This window comes from Dendronephthya gigantea, unplaced genomic scaffold (genome assembly GCF_004324835.1).
Source record: "Dendronephthya gigantea isolate DGI-Jeju-01 unplaced genomic scaffold, DenGig_1.0 000271F, whole genome shotgun sequence".
In the NCBI taxonomy this organism is placed as follows: Eukaryota; Metazoa; Cnidaria; class Anthozoa; order Malacalcyonacea; family Nephtheidae; genus Dendronephthya; species Dendronephthya gigantea.
The window spans coordinates 63654-81556 of NW_021163281.1; the positions used below are offsets into that span (position 1 = coordinate 63654).

The 17903-nt window shown below is 37.4% G+C and overlaps 3 protein-coding genes across 3 annotated transcripts; 2 read left to right on the plus strand and 1 right to left on the minus strand.

Annotated features, from left to right (window-relative positions):
* Positions 1–516: 516 nt before the first annotated feature.
* On the minus strand, positions 517–8781 carry LOC114541155. The gene is made up of 14 exons (XM_028561141.1): positions 8229–8781; positions 7566–7642; positions 6344–6965; positions 5812–5873; positions 5567–5736; positions 5293–5462; positions 5076–5206; positions 4478–4632; positions 3951–4069; positions 3238–3453; positions 2717–2821; positions 2200–2304; positions 1719–1904; positions 517–1059 (listed from the first exon to the last, which is right to left on the minus strand). Exons 1-14 carry the CDS (start codon positions 8718–8720, stop codon positions 610–612), a joined length of 3060 nt encoding a protein of 1019 aa, XP_028416942.1. The 5' UTR covers positions 8721–8781; the 3' UTR covers positions 517–609.
* Positions 8782–9048: 267 nt separating this feature from the next.
* Positions 9049–10810, plus strand: LOC114541171 (lariat debranching enzyme-like). The gene has a single exon (XM_028561157.1). It carries the CDS (start codon positions 9176–9178, stop codon positions 10808–10810), a length of 1635 nt encoding a protein of 544 aa, XP_028416958.1. The 5' UTR covers positions 9049–9175.
* Positions 10811–11906: 1096 nt separating this feature from the next.
* Positions 11907–17790, plus strand: LOC114541163. Its single transcript, XM_028561151.1, has 5 exons — positions 11907–11984; positions 14555–14773; positions 15874–16002; positions 16599–16910; positions 17407–17790. The coding sequence occupies exons 1-5, from the start codon at positions 11942–11944 to the stop codon at positions 17493–17495; spliced, it is 792 nt and encodes a 263-aa protein (XP_028416952.1). The 5' UTR covers positions 11907–11941; the 3' UTR covers positions 17496–17790.
* Positions 17791–17903: the final 113 nt, after the last annotated feature.

A 17903-nucleotide genomic window follows, 5' to 3' on the forward strand; every position in this document is an offset into this window, starting at 1 on the left:
TGGTAGGTCAACACACGACTGTGAGCCTGACTTGGTTGGGGTCGGGTTTGGTTCATGGGTTGATTCGCGGAACCTTTGCCAAATGCGTGAGTAGGTGAGGGTTGTCTGGGTGCGACCTTACCTTGCGGGGAGGCCTGTTTTGAGGCAAATGCCTGAGTAGTCGATGGAGGTGATGGCTGCCTTTGGGAAAGTCCTTGATTCCGCGGTGTTAGGTTGTGGACTGGAGGCAGGTTATGCGGAACTTGATTCAAAGCCGGTTTGCGCTCAAACGCCGGATTAGGTGATACCCGATTTTGAGGTGGTGCCTGATTTTGAGGTGGTGCCTGATTTTGAGGTGGTGCCTGATTAGATGATTGATTTTGAACCGCTGCCGGACGTCTTGAAAATGCCTGATTACCAGATGGGTTTTCGTGGCTTTGGGGCGGAGCCTGACTATGTCCAAAGGCCTGATTTGCCTGGCTATGTCCAAAGGCCTGATTTTTAGTAACAGGTGCCTGATTGTAGGTTGACGCCTGATTAGGAGTGGTGACTACGCCTTTCTCAAAGCCTTGATTACCAACCGACGTTGAAGGCCGAACGTGTGTGGCCTGCTTTTGGACTGGTTCTTGTTTAGGTCTTGGGGCACTCTGGGTGGTGCTGGTTGGACAATCCTTGCATTACTCGGGCAGATGCTTGATTACCAGGGGACACGTGACCTCGTTCCAATTCCCCTCTTCTTGAGGAAACTTGGGACTGGCTCTGGGGTGCCCGACTGGAGCCGCTCGGTGAGATTGACTGACTTTGGATCGGAGCACCAGAACTAAACACCGCTTCACCACCATCACATTGCAAGGACGGTGTCATACTTTTGGGATCCGACTGGTCACCGTTATGCAGTGCCTCAGTCGATATTTTGCGGGTTTGCCTGGACACTTCAGAAGGTGGTGTGGCTTTAGATAATTCTCGTTCGGTGTTTGCCATTTCTATCAGCGTTCTATTGATACTCGCCCCTTCTGCATTAAACAGCTCTACGTAAACAGATCCATCTTTATTTTCATTCACAATAATTGCTTGGAGAACCTAGACGGGATTTAGGGTGAACTTAAAGATGTGCTCAGAGGGTTATGTCGAGGTCTGATTTAATATCTGCTTCAATAAAAAGTTTCAACCGTAATGCTTTGCCTGCTTTTCGTAGCGTAAATAAAACCTTGTTCAATTTTTTTAACTGCGCTATTCCTAAAGCATGACTAAAATCTAATTTAATATCTAAATCTTTCCTATGCTTTCAAATGAATAGGAATAAACAATTACTTGATGGTTTCTGCGTTGGGATGGCCTGGTCCAAACACGCGGGAATGTTGCGAGAGTTAAGAAAAGCGCGCGAAACACGAGCCGAAGCCATCAAAACACGGGAAACCATTAAGTAATTGTTTTATAAAAATAACAACAACAAGGTATAGTGTTCCACGTTTTATATGAAAATGCGAATCAAATTTTCGTGTTTGGATGGAACGCACGTTATATACTTGTTATTTTATAACTGGTGTTCGTTCCCAGGATTCAATACATGGTTGAAACGATACGCAAAGGTGAGGCAATCCTCCTTAATTTATGTTTATTACAATAGCCGATGATTTAGTGATTTTGTTTTTGAATCCAAACAATCTTCTCATGGCTTGCTCTATAATCTATTTCTAGGACGGTTGACGCTTGTTAAAGTGCTTTTAAACTCAACAAACCTCGGTTGCTTGCTGAATGATAAATTCCAAAGCTTTAGCAGACTTTGCCAGAGGGTCCTGTGGAACACGGTACAAAATTGCTGGCCTGCCCTGATAAGGAATATCCTTCGCTTCTTGTGGTAACGCAATGAATGACATCAGAGGAACTACAGCCACTTTACCCGTATCCACATGAAGTACTGTCACCTACACATAAGATGACAGCCCCTTTTAAAAGCAGATGCACAAGTTTTTCCCCCGTTGATAAAAACAGGTTTAAGCGATGCACCCCGAAAATATTATTGCCAACAATTTCTTTAAAATATACAACTAGTTATACCCCGAAAAGTTGTAACAAACGTTGGTAAATCAGGTTTTATACAACAAAGAAATACAAATATGTTGTTTGAAATAAGTTTTGCATGGTGTTAAGCTTAGAAATCTAATAAATTACATGGTGTAAACCACAAACAATTAACAACTATAAAGAAATACAACTAACCTTTCCTGGAGTACCAGTGGAGCTTATGAAGGTCACACGAGACCTTTCTAGTCCATTTTTATGGTAGCAAACGAGGTTACTTATTTTTGGATCTTTAACATTAACCTGGAACGAATGCATTTACTTCAGTGTCTTTTGGTGAATAGTATAATAAATGTGCAGCAATTTAATACGTTACTAAATTATATCTCTCATTTCTTAAGGCCTATTTAGACTACACGATAAGCTGTATGCAATTATCATTCTGACGGATGCAAAAGAGTGCCTATGCACAATCTTCATTCAATTTTGTTCAGGTTGAAATTTGAAAAGTCACGTTTGAACGTGTGTTTATACGTTCACATACGCCAGGGTACGAATCGTATACGACAAATCGCGTAGTGTTAATAGGCCTTTAGAAATACCAGTTTCTTGTTTTCGTGATTAATCTTAAATCTTGCGTTTGAAAAATGGCGATTTTTTTAGTTTGTTTCGTTCAAATATTTGTCAAATTTCTGAAAAAGATCTTACCGCTCACCTTATTCTGAATATTGCATTTCAGAAGCATTTCTTGTATTCTTTTTATAGCCTCTCTGGAAGAACTGTTCACCAGTTGGAAGTTGAATGTTGTGGGAGATTTTATCTGCAAATTGAAATAGCTTATTGTTCAATTTAAAATTTCAACTAACGGCAGTAAATGCTTCTCTGGCATTGTCAAGCGAATGAATACAGTAATGAAGTTGAAGACATCGCTTTTTGTTGGAAAGAGTTGTATTAAATCGAGTTATTAATAGCAATGGTTAAGGCATGAAACGCATGCACAGAGCCATTAAGAAGGACTCTATGATTTGCTTTGTTATACACAGAACCAGGAGTATACGAAGTGGGCGTCGCAGGTCTTAAATCACGAAGTGAAAACACTTAGTTTGTGATTGAATAAAGCAAAATAAGCTTCTTCTAGTAATAGTCTATTACATATGATCAGATAGATTAGAAACGGCACCATATCACTAACTATCATCATCATAACAGGCCTCATGCATACAATATGACACTTACATTAGTTATCCAGACGTAATGAATTTCGCTGTCAACAGAAGAGAACGTGTCCTTTGGCGGTTTAACAATTGTTGGCACGGGGGGTTGGCCAGATAACAGAAGCGGAGGGGGTGGAGATGATTCTTTTTGCCGGGTTTCCACTCCAGATAACGACTCCAGCTCAGAAAGGACCGATTCTCCTTTGGACTGCAAAAGCTCGATTTCCAACAGAAACGGCTTGAAAAAGATGATGACTTTATCAAATCTAATCCAAGTAACTCGATTCTATTCTACATTTCCCTCATTTCAACTTCTTAATGAATTCAGAGGTCGAAATATATGGTTTATAGAATATTTCTTCATTCAGTTGTGTGCAGTCGACAATCAACGATTTGAATAGAGAAATAAAGGAAATTTACATCCGGACTGGTTCTAATCGGTGAAAATGACTCGTTAAAAACAAGAAAAATGGCGGGAAATTTGTTTTTCACGTAATAGTTAAGTTGCAATTCCAAACCTCAAACTAATAAATGATTAGGCCTAAAAATTGTATACAAATTCTTGTTAAAGAACCATTGGCTATCTACCGTTAGTATATTTGAAACATATTTCAAACATAATTCCTTGATTACTCATCTTACACTGTACTTTATTTAGCCCCAAAAATATATATTCTTACATAGTCTATTGTCAGTACAATGTTCAATGTTAATACACATTTATTCTTTAGATACCTTCGAAGAATCCACAGAACCTCTTCTCGCTTGAAAACATTTAAACATCAGGAGATTTTTTGCTGTTGATAACAATTTGCTGTCAAGTTCGCTGTTGTTGCTTGACTTAAATCTAAATCCTAAAAAAGAAATGTAATTCATGTCACTACAAAAAAAAGCTTACTTAAGTCGACATACTACTTGCTAGTTGCAAAATAACCACGCGATAGGTGTTTCCAAAATTTAATGCAGTGCAGCTTTTATTATCGCTGTAAACAGCCCAACATTATTACCTCACTAAAAGTCTGAAACAGATATACACATGTAGCTATATAGCTTCAGTTAACTGTATTTTTCTTTCCAGTTATCCACTATACCACAAGAAATCTCTTAATTCTAATGTTGTTTTCAGATTATATAAGTGAACATACTATAGTTTCAGATGCATATATTTGAGGTTTGTAAAATGTTTCTCATGTGAGTCAGAGATCCATAATGCTGCACTCTTGCATTTTCTAATAGTACCAAAGGTTCTGAGCAATTCTTACCTGAAAGTTTAACAAGGATGCCCTGAGGTCGAAGTTTAAAGTAAGAGTCATTCAACTTCACGGTTCTTTGTCTTTCTAACCATTCAGTGTTACCATAATCAATATAGATCACATGAAGCAGGCGACCATCTGTTGAAGCCTCACGACAATAGCATCTGCCAAAAAATATGTCATTTTTAGTCTCATTTGGTTTCCTCATGAATAAGGTTACTAAAGACTTTAATCTCATATACCTAAATTAAATCTCAATGAGGGCGCTCAAAACATTGATCGCAAAAATTGCATCTTATAAGCTACATGAGAATTTAAATACAGCAACTTGTTGAATACAGAATCTCTTCATGAGAATTTGAATACAGCAACTATTATTCACACTACCACAAACATTTCCTAAGGCCAAGATATTAACATTAACCCATTTTCTTGCAATGCACTGAGGCTGAGCAAGATGTGTCCTACTTTAGTTAAGTATTTCACTCTGTGTAATACCTGATGATTTTATCACCAGTGGAAGAGGACTGCCAGTTAATGAGTTAATCTCAATATATTTATTTGGCCAATGACAATTCCTTTGATTCAAATACGGGTAAAGACTTACCTGTACCATAGTCCATCATCAGAAAACTGTCCTGCACCAAATTCATTATTCTTTAAACAACTTAAACCAGAAGATGGTTTGATCAACGAAAGCTGATGTGTTAATTCATTGAAATCACGGTATGCGTTTGTCTAAAACAGTAGAACCATTGTTAATTAGGGCAGAAAATACAAGTGAAAGGGATGGCAAATAATTTGATTGATGTAAAAAGCCTCACCCCGTCCGAAAGGTGAACCCAGAAAGTACAAGGATCAATGAGATCCATTATTTTCACTTCAAATATTGATGGTAGATTGTTCAGCCAGTGCAGATAGTCTTGCCTACAGCAACCTGATATTGCTTCGCTAAAGAAGTCGTAGATCTTGGTAAATTCATCCTGAAACTCTACTGAAGGGAAAAATATTGTCAGTGGTGATAGTCTTTTCAAAAAACTATGCAGAAGTGTGACTTCTCAGATGGACATTATATATATGTATCACCCTAATGCTCACCAGGTAATTTTTCTTCATCGACTATCTTAACAGGCTCCGCTTCATCCATATCTGATGGATGTTTTGTTAAAGGTTTCACCAACAAAACACAGCCATTGCAATATTTTCCATTTAACTCATTAACTGCATGTAAAGATGCATCTTTAGTTTTAAACCAGGCTATGCTATAACTAAAAAAGTGATTGAAATGAATTGTAACTTTATTCAAACACATCATATATTAGTTGGTCCACTATCAAACTTACTGTGGTTGATATTTAATGCGTTGCAAATCATGAACATTCTGAAACACCTGCTTTATATTGGCCTAAAAAACAGTCGAAATTCGAGAGTTAAATACTAAAAAGACAGTAAATTGAGTGCCTCCTTAATTAACTCATTAACGTACCCACAGTGTTCTGCCACTGATCAATGGATAAAATTATTAGGCATTAAACAGAGTTAAATACTAAAGTAGGCCACATCTGGGTGCAGTGCAAGCTAATGGATTAACAAGAGACACTGACAGATAGTTATGTTAACTTATTAACGGACAGTACTCTTCCACTGATGAGTAAAATCATCTGACATTAGACAGAGTAAAATACTAAAGTAAGGCACATCTGGGTGCATTGCTAGTATATTAGGTTAATGAAAGAATATAATGAAAAAAACTGTCAGACCTGTAAAAATACTACTGCCCTGTAAAAATGACTAGAAATATATGTTGATTTTTCTTACTAGTTGATTTTTTCTAAATAGTGACATCACTGGAATTAAGTGTGTTGATATACATACCTCAGTCAGTTTTCTATCATAACCAGAAATTACTAGGCTGTAATTCAGTCTATTGTCTACTTTTTCAAGTGGTTTTGAAACAGCGTTGGTTGGCTCTTTACTTGATGTCTTTGTTTCAGAGACTGGTTGTAATGAGAGCAATGTCTTTGTTGTTGAGTTAGGGTCTAGTATCCATGGTCCATTATTGCCCGTGTTTGCAAGTTGTGTTGGGGGTAATTGTACAGAAAGGGGTGTCTGTGTATTGTGTGGTGGATTTTCAGCCAAATATGGCTGGCTGTTTCCAGTTGTTTGAGGAGAATTTGATTGTGTGTTCATTGGGCGGTATGTTGGAAAATGCGGTGCTGTTGGCAGATTGTTTTTGGCCTGTTGGTCTTGTAAAGCAGTTGGTGGGGCATTGCTTTTTATTGGCGAAGAAGGAGTAGATGATGAAAATGATGATATGCTTCCCTCACTTGGCTCTGAATTCAATGCAGCATTCACAGATGTTTCGATATTGTCATTGGACTTTTTCTTGGTTTTTCCAACCTCAAGTGTGACTCCAAAGATCTTAGGAGGGTTCCTCCTGCCCTCTGTCAATGCTAGTTGTGCCTCATTTTTCAATGAGTAGCGTATAAAGCCAATCCTTAATGTAAGCATTTCTTTTTTTAGGTTTGATAAATCAAAATATGATATTTATTTTTTTTATAACAATTAAAAATATAGCTATAGAGCTTAGGAGACCACAAAGCTTGAGAGAACTTAATCAAACTATTATGAATGAATTGTGATTTTTGGCACTTCACTTGATGCACGTAAATTTCTTTGCGAGTGAATAAACGACTGATTTCTTTGCAGAGCTATTCTTGCAATGGTATGAAAACATGAATATAAGAATATGCATTACCTAATTAAGTGGTCTAGTTATTGCCCTTTAAATGATGTAAACAATGCATAGTAAATAATACACAGAAATATTTTGTACAGTTTGGATGAACACAAATCACTTTTTTTGGTACAGATGAATTTGACCATGGCATTGTGACAGAGATAGTCTATAAATGTTGGATATGCAAGCTCCAACTATTCTTGGAATCATATCAATGATGCAAGGCTTGAAAATGAACATAGAATTGCAAAATATGAAAAGGTTATCTCTAGGATGTTAAAAACTTGGTTTAACCTAGTTCATGGTGCAATTCTATACATCTATAGAACAGTAAAATCAATAAATATTTTGACTTACTTTTTTCCAATTGAGCTTCTTACTACCTGACATTCCACAACTTTACCATAAATTTGAAAGCAATTTCTCAGTTCAGTCTAAAACATTGAAGAGAGGTCAGAGTAAGGTGAGAGTAATAATATAAACCCCTCTCTCTAATAAACACCTTGTATCTATTAAACCCCTCCTTTAGAACTGCTACTATGTATTAAATGCCCTGCACGTTTATTGGATCGCTTACGGTAATTCACAAATCAATGTTACACCATATCCCTGAGAGGGTTAGGATCGATACACAGAGGCATTGACATTTTCCTGCTGGTGCATAGCAGGTCACCATGACATGACATAAAAATGGATCAAATGCCTCTGGGCAAATGCCACCTGCTCCTGTTACACAGGATTTAACCTTGTTGTAAAGCTGTGAAATTCTATAAGAATATCTGGCCAATATATCTAACTCCTAACAGTAAATGCTATATAGAACTGCCTTTTTTATGTTACTTCATTCATAAAACAGAGTATGTTAGAACAAGAGTAAACACTATTTTCAACGACCAAGGCAGTTCCAGACACACAAATTGATCCTCCAACAGATCTTCAACAATCAACATAATACCCTATTGCATGTCCTGGTTTTCTAAACTGTACCCAAAAACGTAGCATTCTTATCAAAAACTATACCTCAGTACACTTTTCAGGCAACTTCACGACATACACCTGGTAGAGTCCGTCGCTATTCGGCAGCAGATCGCTACTTTCGCTCTCCGAAGATGTGTTTAAAGGTGTATTTGCTACTGTCACTCTTATCTTCTCCCCGTCATTTTGAACAATTCGACCATTTTCGGCCAAGTTCGTTTCTTTGATGGGCGATATCGACGAGCTTGCCACCTTTGCATTTTTTTTCGCATGCGAAGACATGTATGTGCCTTCCTTTTGGACGGCGTAAACGCGATTCTCCTTATCCTTTGGACTGTACTGCAACATACATACATCAGGTAATGCTTTTAGAAACTCGTTTAGCGACGAGAATCCGTAGTTTTTCCACATCAATCTCTCGCCAGCCAGTTCGTGGTAGTCCTTCTGCACTCGGCTTTGCTTAACGCCATTACTAGATATTAAAACAGAGCGCAGAAAACTCTTGATTTCCTCCGGCACTCTATCACCTTTGGACATATTTCTATTTTCTCTATTTTCTAATTTCTAAACGCATGAGGAAGAAACGAGCCCACAAGCATAACATTACAATTGTTAGCGGTATTTACATATACTTAATGTAATCGTAATTTTACATGTCTTCACGCTTCGTCGTTGAAATGTTTCAATATGGTGCAAAAATGTACCTCTCATATTTTACAGCATTTTTCTTCCAGACTTTACAATTCTACTAATCTTAGTATACATCTTCCAAAAATATACTTTTTTGAGAAGGTATGAGTTAGTCTAAGTGTCTAACATGGTCTATTCTATATATGTTGATGTCCATCGGTAGAACAATGACGGTAATCCGTCAATTCTGATGCGAGATTTTTTGCGTTTGGAGAGCAACATCGAATTTGCGAATCGGATGAGCTGAAAAATTTGAAACGAAGATTGAGTTTTTTCCCTGTTTTACTGCGAGAAATTTCAACATGAAAATCGCGGTGGAAGGCTGTGCCCATGGCGAATTGGAGACAATTTATTCTGTTTTGGAAAATATTCAACGTAGAGACAACATTAAGATAGATTTGTTGCTTTGCTGTGGTGATTTTCAGGCTGTTCGGAATGAGGTTGATTTGGCCTGCATGGCGGTACCTCTGAAGTACAGGGAAATGTGCAGCTTCTATAAGTATTATAGCGGCGAAAAAAAGGCGCCAATTTTAACAATTTTTATTGGCGGTAACCACGAAGCCTCGAACCATTTGTGGGAGTTACCCTTCGGTGGCTGGGTTGCACCCAACATATACTACCTTGGTTACTCTGGGGTTGTCAATTTTGGTGGCCTCAGGATTGCGGGGTTATCGGGGATATTTAAGTCGCATGATTACAACAAGGGACATTATGAAGCCCCGCCATTTGACCAGGGAACTGTTCGAAGCATTTATCACGTCCGAAGCCTGGACGTTTTTAAGCTGAAGCTATTGACGAGACCTGTGGATATCGCAATGTCACATGATTGGCCAAAAGGTGTTTATCACTATGGCAACCTTAATGAGCTATACCGCTGGAAAGGATTTCTACGTCCGGAAATTGAGAATGACACCCTGGGCAGTTATGCAGCCCAGGAGGTGTTGAAGTCCCTGCAACCCGATTTTTGGTTTTCTGCACACCTCCATTGCCGATTTCCCGCCCAAGTTACCCATAGTCAGACTGGGAAAGTAACAAACTTCTTAGCATTGGACAAATGCTTGCCTCGGCGCAAATACCTGGAGGTTATTGATGTGGGCCCACCTAAGGGACCAATGGAGTTGTCCTATGACCCAGAATGGTTAGCAATAACTAAATCAACGCTTCCTTTATTCAACACTGAACCAGGGAACACAAAACTGCCTTTTAGAGAGTCCATTGTGATGTCCCTCAAGCCAAATGTTGAGGCAATTAAGGCAGTACAAGAGTTGTTTGAAGGGGACTTGAGGATCCCAGAAAATTTCACCCAAAATGTCCCTTTGTACAACCCTGATAGACACCAGAAGCATGTTCAAGTGACAGCAGAGAAAAATCCACAAACTGACATTTTTTGCCAGAGGTTGAGAATCAGGAATCCATTTTGGGCCACGGATATTTCTGGGGATAAAAATCCCGATGAAATTAGTTTGAGTGATGAGGGCGAGGATGATGATCTAGAGGCCAGGGATTACCCCAGTAGCATTCAAGCATCGCTGCCCCACACAGAAAGTGGGAGAGGAAAGGTTTCATCCGGAAATCCAGATGAGATCAGTGTAAGTGATGAAGATAAACTAAGTGACAACCTTGCAGTTTGCCTACCGGCACTATTGCACACATCTGCACAAGTTGCACTACCTTCGAGCAATCCAGATGAAATTGGTTTGGCAGATGACAAGGAAAGCGAGTCCCAGTTTAGTGATTTTCCAGTACCATTGCCACCAAAACTCAATCCTTGTTCATCGCTTGCCAAGGAGCCCGAAACTAATGGGAAAGGAGAAGAGGTGGCAAAGATTGAGGGGAGAAGATCAGACTCTGAACCTCCACGAAAGATGTTCAAGCTTGTGAGAAGAAATCAGAACATGTATTCAACCATTGAGGATTCTGATGAAGAAAAACCTTGAAACCTAAACTGAATATTGTTCTTCAAGTGAAATATTTTCTAATGTATTTGTTAGTGTGTTGTTGTGAAATAAGCTAGAAAAAAGCATTGAATATATGTGTTTGTAACTTGATCAGGAATGGGGGGGCTCTCCTTGCTACTTAGGACCAAGAGGGTTCAGTGCTGATACCTATTCTCCATCATGGAAAAAGGATTTGTATGCTGTTTCATTCCACATTTACAGTTGAATTAGGTCTCCATTCCCCATGTGCAATGAAATATAAATATGGCGATATTCTTTCTATATAAAAAAGACATTGTCATGATGACGTGAGCGCGGTAAGTTTGATGTTACACGAAGTTTGATTGGCTCGTTTGTTTTGAGGAGCCAATCAAACTTCGCGTAACATCAGACTTTCTGCGTCAGTATGAGAATTGAGAAGGTCTACCGCCACAAGTTCAACAAGAACGTGCAAGTTGGCAATTTCATAATCGGATAAACAAAAGAACCGTAAATATATTGACCGTATATGAATCATTCATGGCAAATATGCCTTGAAAATATTTAAATCAACGAATTACAACTTGTGAATTATTAAAAAGTTTAGAAGTTATTTTACTTATTTAGTCATCATATTTGATCATAAGGACAGATGTATTTGTACCTGAACATATGTCCTGATGATGACTAAAATATAGTCCAAAAGTCAAACGTAGATTCATTAAAGCTAGAAACAATTTTTCGGAGTTACTGTTCTTATGAATTTCATAAAAATACTCGGCGGTTCCCGTAAAAACTTGTAACTTGCAGGTTTCAGAAGAACTTGATTGGGCAATTAGCAAACGAATATTGCTAAATTAACGGCAATGTCACGGCAGAGTACCATAATTTACTGTCAAATATAAATCGTCAAAATGCAACCGTATTCCAACGAAAAAACATCAGTGTTGTAACTTTGAAAGCGCATGCATTATCGTATTGCAGAATATGCAAATCAGTTCACAACACGCGCGCTGTAATTTGAAACCTATTCCCGCACTATATACGTAGTGACATCTGGGCGTTGAGAAAACCGCATAATCCAATGTCAACAACTCATAATCCACCGTCAAGCGGAGATCAAACAAGCACACAATCAGCACTGTGTTCAAAATGTTTTGCAAAGGAATTAAGCTCGCGTTTTTGATCGTTATGGGTAAGTAGTTATTACTTATTAGCCTAGAAATGTATAGCAATCAATTTATTTATTTAAGCGTGAAAGAGCGGAGAGATTTTAAATACGAAGATTGATAGTTTCGGCTTAATATATATGTAGTCTCTACCCTAGTATATGTAGTCTCTACCTAGGTAGTCTCTACCTGTAGACTGGCTTTAGATTCCTACAGCAAACTAACAACTAGGCTTCCCGTTTTTGTAGCTATTTCATGATTTTAACTTCATTACATAAAAGGTGTTAAAATCTTGTTTAGATAGCAATTTGTAGATTCCATAACAAGGCGATCCTAGCGGAAATAACAAATACAAAATGCAAATATAATTATTTCTACCGAACGGTAGCATGCCAAAGTCAGAGCGATTTAAACAGCAGAAAATTGCAGCTTTTTGAGTTCTTGCATAGTCTTCGGACAATAAAGAATTCCCGCCACGAATTCCCAGTAAAATATTGAAAATATTTCAGGCAAACATTTTGTGTGGCCGGTTGAATACTGTAAACTCTATATGATAATCAACAAAACTAGTTTAAGATATATAATTTTGCTACGCGACTATTCTCTTAATTGTTATTTATTTTAAATAGGTAAATACAGTCGCATTGGGCTGTCAATTTGCCATTGTGTATTTTGTCATTTCTATAAACAGTAACTGGGACGTTGTGAGTTCAAATTTAAAATAGCCGTCATTTGATTGTAAATTAGACCGAACATATGCATATGCCGGAACACAATTCATGATCCACACAGTCAAGTAGCAAATTGAAATTGAGAGCATGTGCTCTGTTATGGCACAATATCAAATGCCTTTGTCTACAATGCGTCTGTATGCTTCGCAGGAAGTTCCAGGGGGTTCATGACCTTTCGTGACCACACAATAGTTGTTACCCATCGTTACAAGTTACAACATGCTCCCTAATTGATGCAGAGCTTGCCTAATTTGCAGCTGGTTAAATATGGTGTTTGTCAAACCCTTAAACCTTACATTGGGAGAGTCACGCAGAATTTTCTAGTTCACAAATAGGTCACGCATCGAAATAAATGCTCTGGTGTGGAGTGCGGTGAGCTTGCAAACAAAGAGGATGGTTTGACAACCGTTACGAACTTACGGTGTCATGTCTTTAGAAGAAAAAAACAAGAAATAGACATCCTGTGTCTGCATGTGACGTATCCCCTTTCTCGGTTTCTCCCGTGTGACAGAACCTGTTGTAACTTTCATCTTGACTTGTATTTTCTTAAATCATACAATATTACTTTCGAAATAGCAACTATATCAGCAACCACGATACAATAAAACAGATATTTAAACACAGTAGAATCTTCAGTAATGCAGACAAAATAAAAAAGATATATACTAAGCATTTGAAATGACAACTTATAATTACAAACGTGATATTGCATGCAATGAAGAAAATTGTCGGGGTTTGTTTTTTTTTTGTTTGATCAGATCAAATAATCCTAGCGAAGTATTTTTATCATTTTGAACTTTGAAGCTATGTCTTGTTCTTATTATCTTGTCGTTCTTGACGGTTCCAAGAGTTTTAAAATGGCAAGTAAAGTTTGGTAAAATAACAAGTGTCATTCCTCAGACATATATTGCCAGTCCTACAGTATTTTTGAAGTGTTTTTTTGAATGAGACACACTATATATTTATCGAACTTGCTGTTTTACTTGTTTTGTGCCATGCCCATGCCACTTAAATCTAATATTTAAAATTGTTTGCCGTAGTAATATGATATGAAACTGATTTCAAAACAAAATATAATCCGAAGATTGACATCATCGGAAACCCAAAATATGGTTAAAACCAGACGAGAAAGATTTCATAAACGAAACGAAATCTCCTACGATGTCGTAAACGAAACGAGATATATATTTTTCCTAAAACTGCTCTTTAGACTACAAATTATAGGTTTCTGGATTGTTTTTTCCGTTCTTCCTGTTGCCCGTTGGCATATCCCAAAATGGCGGATAAAATACAATATTATAGTGGTAAACAATTGCGAATTTCGGCGGGAAAAATTGCTTTTAGACTGTCGGTATTATTGCACAGGTTTAAAGTATTATAGGTAATCTTTATTTCAAAATAAAAAATATATATAGTACTATTTCCTTTAATATTGTCGACCTCACCTATAGGAAGGGTTGAACTCTCAGTTTTGAACTAAAAATGGCAGGTTTCCGCTGCTATTTCATTTGCATCACGAAGCGGCGTCGTGGGTGTGAGACATATACAAAATTACATAATGCAACCAGCTCTAAGGGTCAACATCGTCAATATTACACCCGTAACAACGCCATGAATGTCACAATGTGAATGCAAATAAGTGAAAAGAATCCTTTTTAAAAACACGTTCAATATAATGATGAAACTTAGACGGGTCAAAACGATACGATATTTTATACCGGCAACTAAATACGTTAGCACAGACTATTTATACGGCTAGCATAGTCGTCTATATCGATTCATTGCTCATCTCAACTCAAGTCTCAAGGGTTTAATTTGATACATGAATAAATTTCATTCGCTTATCTTGATTTATATATGGCAAGGTCTGATCGTTTTGACTGGGGCTGAAATCGAAATCGAACTAACACAACTTGAACCGGCGCGGAGAATTCACGTTTTCAAAGGCGATGTTGTCAAGTTGAAGTGCGTCTCCAGTGACAGCAAAGGGAACCCAATCAGTGTTTCTTGGCATTATCAGAACAGCAATACACCGGCTATCACAAACTCTACAAATAACACAGATATCGACACGTGGAAAAAAGGTACGTGTTTATTCGGATCCAATTCACTTCTGATGGATGGTTTATAGTCTGTTGAATTGCATTGTATATGGGCAGCAAATCGAATGAAGCTAACGCAGCATTGCTTTATGAACCACAAATACATTCCATACGTGAAAAGTGAATTGGATAGGACAAAATTGGATCGTGTGAACGGACCTCTTGGCAATCATCAACCAGTTGATACCTATGTTATTTGCACCTCGGATCTTTGCAAATATACCATATAGCCCTACAGCCCTATATAGCTATAGCAGTAGCAGGCACCACTACATATTTACCCGCGCATGCAGGAAAATTATTAATCATCTATGAAGAAGAAACTAACCAGTTTGAATTTAGTTTAATTTAGATTTCCGGCCTCCTGTAGTAACACTGAATCAACAAGAGATGATCCTTACTGGACCTCTAGGAAGAACAGTTTCTAACTGATAGAGCTATCCAGTATAAATTAAGTTCGTTTAGTTTAGGTTTCCTCCTGTAGTAACACTGGATCAATAAGAGATGATCCTAACTGGGCCTCTAGACAGAACAGTTTAAAACTTATAGAGCTATCCAGTATAAATAAAGTTAGTTTAGTTTAGGTTTCCTCCTATAGTAACACTGGATCAATAAGAGATGATCCTTACTGGGACTCTAGACAGAACAGTTTAAAACTTATAGAGCTATGCAGTATAAATAACGTTAGTTTAGTTTAGGTTTCCTCCTATAGTAACACTGGATCAATAAGAGATGATTCTTACTGGGCCACTAGACAGAACAGTTTAAAACTTATAGAGTTATCCAGTGTATATAAAGTTAGTTTAGTTTAGGTTTCCTCCTATAGTAACACTAGATCTATAGGAGATTATCCTTACTGGAAGAACAGTTTAGAACTGATAGAGCTATCCGTTATTAAATAAAAAGTTAATTTCGTTGATAACTTTATTTTTGTAAGTTTAAATAACAAAGTATATTTTGCGCTATAGCAATACTGGATATCTTAATAACAAACACAGCTGAGCAAATGTTGGTACAATTTGTTGGTACAACATTTAGTCTCACCATGGAAACCAACTAACGCTCGACATTTCTTTATGCAGACAACAAGACGATAAGTATCTTCACACACAGAGTGTACGAAAGACCAAATAAACTGTGGTACATCTATTGCAAGGCAAAATCAAAAAGCGACTCAAAAAACAAAAACAGAGCGTTGAAATACGTGCCAGGTATACGAAAACGCCGCATATATATCAAACATGGTTGCTATACGAAAAAATACGAAACGGCCCTCGATCTTCCACACGCGCTGTGCATAAAAACCTTATAATATCTCTCTCTAGAATCAACAAACAGCAACATTATGATATTTATAGTTTACTTGAAGCTACAAATATTTGTTGTGCACTTCACAGAAAGAAAGAAAGATAAATTTCTGCAACAAAATCGCACAGTATATCCTATAGGCGCTGTTACACTATGCAATTTTCCTTGCAACTTGCAATGCAATTATAATATTGCAATTATAATTTTGAGAGATGCTAATTAGTGAAGAGTGTTCGAAATGATAAGAAAACGTTAGCAGATCGTACGAAATGTTCGTATTTGTCAACTTTAGATGCCTCATGCAGGAGTAGAATTGTATTGCAAGTTTCCAGGAAACTTGTATGGTGTAACACCACCTTATATCCCATAGGTCACACTGGGCAAAACTTTTACAATCCTATCAAGATTACCGAATTGAATCGACTACAGTTTGTATTTATCTTGCCATCTTTACTGTTTAAACCTCATAATGATATAGTCAATATCCTGTATTTTTCAGACAAGGATATTCCTAGGATAACTGTCAGTATCCCACAGACACAAGCCGTTGTAAACGGAACACACCGTCATGTGTTACGATGTAATGTTTCCAGCAACGTTAAGATAACAAAACTTTCAATAAAATGGCTGTTTGATGGAAAGGCTTTATCGGAGAAATCGATTGAGGAAGTTAAATACGGGGAACATTATTTGTTACTGCAATGTCTGACCAAAAAGGATCTTGGGAACTATACATGTGTCGCTAATACAACGGAGTATAGCTTGGATTGGAGCGACTCAAGTGTGACGTTGTTAACGGGAGAATTCACAGGTAAACATTTAACTTGAGCTTTTTAAAGGTTTCCAAAAAACTGTGGGTATGCGTGTCTCACCTTGACGAATTTTCGCTATATTTCAGAAGGGTTTAATTATATATGTGAAATTGAGGATCCCATTTGACACTGGAAGTTGATAGTAACAAACATATGATTTCGGCCTCATAATTCGTAGCAGCCTCAGCAAGGTGACAACCAGTAAAATTGATATATATTTATATAACTTGGTTTAATCCATGACAGAAAAGGTTTCTTAACTCATCCAGATACCGATTAAATGAATTGTCAAAAATATATCGAGATTGATTGCCAATTTTATCTTATAATTTTAAGAAAGGTCTTTATACTATAGCTTAAAATCCTCCTGGATCCTGCTGCATTGGAGCAGGTGGAATTAACTATTAAGTCTCTTTTAAAGTCTAGAATCTCGCGCTAAAGTTAAAAATTCATGCTTCAAGCCCTAACTTAACCAAATTTGCTTTCTTTTCCCAGTGAGCGGCGGCTTGAAAAATTCTGCTTGGAGGAGTTTGTATTTGGTCGCATTTGTCTTAACGTCACTTTGGTGGAGGACTTTCTTGTGATGAAATATACTAACGTTGTTCAGAAATTTAAATTGCCGTGATTAAAAGAATGTAAGCCATGGTTGGACATACATAATTATAGGATTATGCCTAAGGTAGATTCCTCATGAATCTGAACTGTTAAGAAATAATTTGATAGTATAGAGCGATATTTATACAGGAAACCAGTCGCGTGTACTTGGGGTAATCGAACTAAAGATTGTACAGATCAAGTATAAATTATTAATTGTAAATAAATTATAGTAATATAGTAATAGATCATAGCCGCCATTAAAATTTTTTTTAAAAGTTGGCTTTAAAAAATATAAATATACAGGGTGTCCCAAAAAAAAAGCAACCACTTAAATACGCAGAACATTAATACAGCTCTAAAGCGCAATAGATAAGCACCTCTGGGAATTGAAAATG